Source organism: Pediculus humanus, genomic scaffold (genome assembly GCF_000006295.1).
Source record: "Pediculus humanus corporis 1103172107677 genomic scaffold, whole genome shotgun sequence".
NCBI classification, from domain to species: Eukaryota; Metazoa; Arthropoda; class Insecta; order Psocodea; family Pediculidae; genus Pediculus; species Pediculus humanus.
The window spans coordinates 160,221-164,010 of record NW_002987286.1 but is presented as its reverse complement, the minus strand read 5'-3'; the positions used below and the strand labels follow the sequence as shown (position 1 = coordinate 164,010).

Genomic DNA, 3,790 nt, shown 5'->3' with positions numbered 1-3,790 from the left:
TTTTAAAATTATAATCATTAAATAAAAAAAAAAAAAAAAGTTCTTATAAGAAATATAAAAAATATATAACTTAATTTTAAACATAACAAATTAACTGAAAGATAATCATAAAGATAATAATAATAATAATTTAAAATTAATGAGGGAATCGAAAAAAAGAATAATAATAATAAACAAGAAAAAAAAATTTTCACAAAAAAAAACTTTGGCCACAATAAATTTTCCAATTTTAACATTAAAAAAAAAAAAATCGTTAACATTTGAGCATAAAAAATTTGTTTAAGTCTTGATTACATAAAACAAAAAAAAAAAAAAAAAAAAAAAGATTGTGTCATGCTCAATAACTTTTCAAAAAAAATTTCAAACAGATTTAAAAGAGAAAGGAAAATTTTAGTTAGAATTAAAACTAATAACATACCACAAATCTATTGACTTTGGGTCTGGTTAGTTTTTCTTTAGGAAAATCCGATTCACCCTTCATAGATTCGAATCTAGAAAAAAAAAAGGAAAATCAATTTGCATTTTCTTTTGGGAAAATGTTAAAACATGTTTAAGGTTTCATTTACCTAGCACGTAACGATTTAGTACATTCTATACTTGTCACTTCGACGTTTTCACTATTTTCCGTATTAACACTGTTGTTAACAACACTTCCATTGATTTTATTCTGAATTGAATTTTCCTCCTGTGCTTTTTCCTTTTCTTCCCATTTTTCAAATTTTGCTCTCAATTGTTTGGCTCTTGCTGCGTTTGCCGCCTACACACAATTTTTACATTATTATTATTATTATTATTATTATTATTTAAAATTTAATTTTTTTTTTTTTTTTTTTTTTTACAATACAAGAAATTTTGTCAATTTTGACTACTAACTTGTTTGAGATATTCATCTTCAACTTTATCAGAAGCTCGAATTATATTTGAATTTGTTTCTACATGTTCCTCTTCCTGTTCTTCTTCATCTTCCTCTTCTCCAGATTCTTCTGATTCACCCGAATCTTCTTCGCTTTCTTGTTTGTAATCCGGTGGAGGAGTGAAACGTTTTAACGGTTTGGGTCCTAAATTAGTAGGTACGATATTAAAGTCGAGTTACTACGAGATTTTTTTATTGTAATGAAAATTTTTTTTTAATGCAAGCAAACCTTCGGGAATTTCTTCAGTCTTTTCTTCCATTTGCCGGAACAAGGATAACATTTTAGCCGTAGTATTAGTGCGTATTATTTCATTATCAACTTTATCACACGAGCGAATTACGTTCGGATCTCTGGCTATTTCTTTTTCAGGGGATTCCTCCTATAATTTTTTAAAATCACGTGTTTATATATTTTATTTTATTAATAAATAATCGTCAACAATTTTAATAAATGATATTATTAGATTTTTTTTTTTTTTTTAAATCAATAATGCAGAGAAAAATTTTTAAAACCTGCAAAAACAATTCATTCATTTAAACAAAAAAAAAAAAAAAAATTCATTAATTACAAAAAAAAAAAAAAAGCAAAAATCATCTAAATTTGTTAGTATCAAAGAAACAGTTTTTTAATACAAAAAAAAAAAAAAACAGCATTAGCAATGTTTTTATAATCGATTTTGGGACGCAATCGTAGTGAATTCCCATAAATTGACAAATTCCACAAAAAAAAAAAAAACAAAACCAAAAATGTCAATAATAAGCCACACACTTCTTACAGTATTTATATATATATATATTTATTATAAACACGAAACCTTAACTTGCCCCTCTCTGGGAGGAGTTATCCGAAATCGCTTCTTTTCCCTTTCAGGCTCTTTATAACTTTCAAAAAATTTAAACTTTGAACTGATATCCGCAGTCTCTATTTGAACATCTTCAACAGTATCAGAACTTTTAACGATGTTGTCTGATGTTACCGTATGAGAAACCTAATCAAGATTGGACAATTAATTAGACATTTTTTTTATTATCCTTTAAACCTTTTTTTTTTTTTTTTTTTTTAAATTTTCCTCACCTGGTTTTTGACAAACCTACGCACGGCTGACATTCGATCGATTTCAGATTTTATTTCGCAATAAAAATTTATTTTTTTTTTCGAACGATTCGTTCGATCTTTCCAAAGGCCTATCCCTTTAAAAGTATATAATTTTCCCGTATTTTGATGTCTTTGGGGATCTTGTGGATACATGAAAATCTTCATCAAAGCTTTGCATTTAGGCATTACCGGGGGATCGGTGGGACAGGGGATTTTACTATGAGTCTTTCATGTGAAAATATTTTAATGGATTTATATTTAACTGAGATGTAGAGCAAGAAATGGTCTTCGAAAAAAATCTAACGACCGGAAGTAATTAAATATGTGAAAAATAATACGAACCTCTTGTGGTTTTGATGCTGGACCTGATGTTTTGATGGATGGTTTTTTCACAACGGTAGCAGCTTGAGTTTTAGCAGACTTATCCAATTCTAAAAACATGCTTCGAGATTTTTTAGATATACCTGAATAACAAAAGAAAAAAGAAAAAATCAATATTTTCAACACACAAATAATAAACAAATTTTTTTTTTTTTTTATTCTTAATTAAGGACCTGCTTCGAATAAGCTCAAATCATCTTCCACGACTTTTTTCTTTTCTTCATTTTCATTATTATCATCATCAACGTTGTTGAGTGGTTCACCTTTTTCAAAACATTCTTTTATAGATTTTGCTTTTTCACATCTGACTTCAATTGATTTTTTGGGTGAGGAATTTTCACTGTCCCTCACGGCTTGTTCGTATGCTTCTTTCATTTTCACTTGCTTGCCCTACATCGCAAATTTCAAATATTAAATAAATTTCAAGAGAAAGAAAAAGAAAAAAATAAAAAAATTTTAACCATAAATAATTTCGATCTAATCTGATGAATTTCCGCTTTTCTTTCTTCTCTCATTTCCTCTCTCGTTTTAGTCACACCATTTTCCCAAACGCTTTTAACATCATCCATTTTACTAAAACTCATGGGCCTTTCTTTTATCTTTTTCGATTTAACGATTTGTTTTGATGCACTGGTTTCTGTAAACGCAAACACCTCCATTTTAGTTTTGAATTTTCTTTATCGGTATTACTTTTTTATATATTTATAGATAAATAAAATACCTTCCGTTTCATCTTCTTCGTCTTCGCTAGAAGTCGAACTTTGTTCCACCGGCAAACCATTTAAATCTTCATCGCGAACTCCAACGTCGATACCTTTCTTTTGAAATCTATATACAACCAAAAAAAACATTTTCTTTTTGTTTTTGAATCGAATTGAAAAGAGAATAATAATAATAATTAATTATTATTTACTTAGCGAGTTTACTGAGAATTGAAGGTGATTTTTTCACGCTGATATTACTCGGAGATTTTTCTAAAACGCTATTGGTTGTTTCTTCTCCTTTTTCAAAAACTTGATACCGTGATTTAACATTCAATGAAGCAAGTTCATCCAAACCAAGATCCGATTTGTCCGATGCTGAAATATAAAAACATGTTTATTTTATACTACAACATTATTTTTTTGTTTGATTCCAGTACAAAAAAGAAAAACGCATTGAAGGTTTTGTGGTGCAAAAAAAAGAATTTTAAGCCGTGGTAAAATTTATTATTTTTTTTTTTTTTTTGAAAAAAAACCCCCGTTAATGAGTATAATTGAATTTTCCACATGAAAACAAATTGCCATTAAAAAAAAAAAAAAAAAACCCGAGATTAGTCACAAAAAAAAAACAAATTGTTAGCTACAAAACATTTGTAAAAAATTCAAAAAAAAAAAAAAAAAAAAAAAAAAAAAAAAAAA

At 27.4% G+C, this 3,790-nt stretch overlaps 1 protein-coding gene across 1 annotated transcript in view; it reads right to left on the bottom strand.

Annotated features, from left to right (window-relative positions):
* Positions 1–406: 406 nt before the first annotated feature.
* Positions 407–3,790, bottom strand: part of Phum_PHUM293960 (triadin, putative) — a gene marked incomplete at both ends in the record, with an annotated part of 4,358 nt that continues 974 nt past the window's right edge. The window contains 11 exons of the mRNA XM_002427039.1: positions 407–491; positions 567–757; positions 874–1,058; positions 1,143–1,293; positions 1,729–1,902; positions 1,989–2,234; positions 2,352–2,473; positions 2,564–2,780; positions 2,852–3,027; positions 3,112–3,218; positions 3,304–3,469. Coding sequence (XP_002427084.1) covers positions 407–491; positions 567–757; positions 874–1,058; positions 1,143–1,293; positions 1,729–1,902; positions 1,989–2,234; positions 2,352–2,473; positions 2,564–2,780; positions 2,852–3,027; positions 3,112–3,218; positions 3,304–3,469 — 1,820 coding nt within the window. The remainder of the gene's footprint in view (positions 492–566; positions 758–873; positions 1,059–1,142; positions 1,294–1,728; positions 1,903–1,988; positions 2,235–2,351; positions 2,474–2,563; positions 2,781–2,851; positions 3,028–3,111; positions 3,219–3,303; positions 3,470–3,790) is intronic.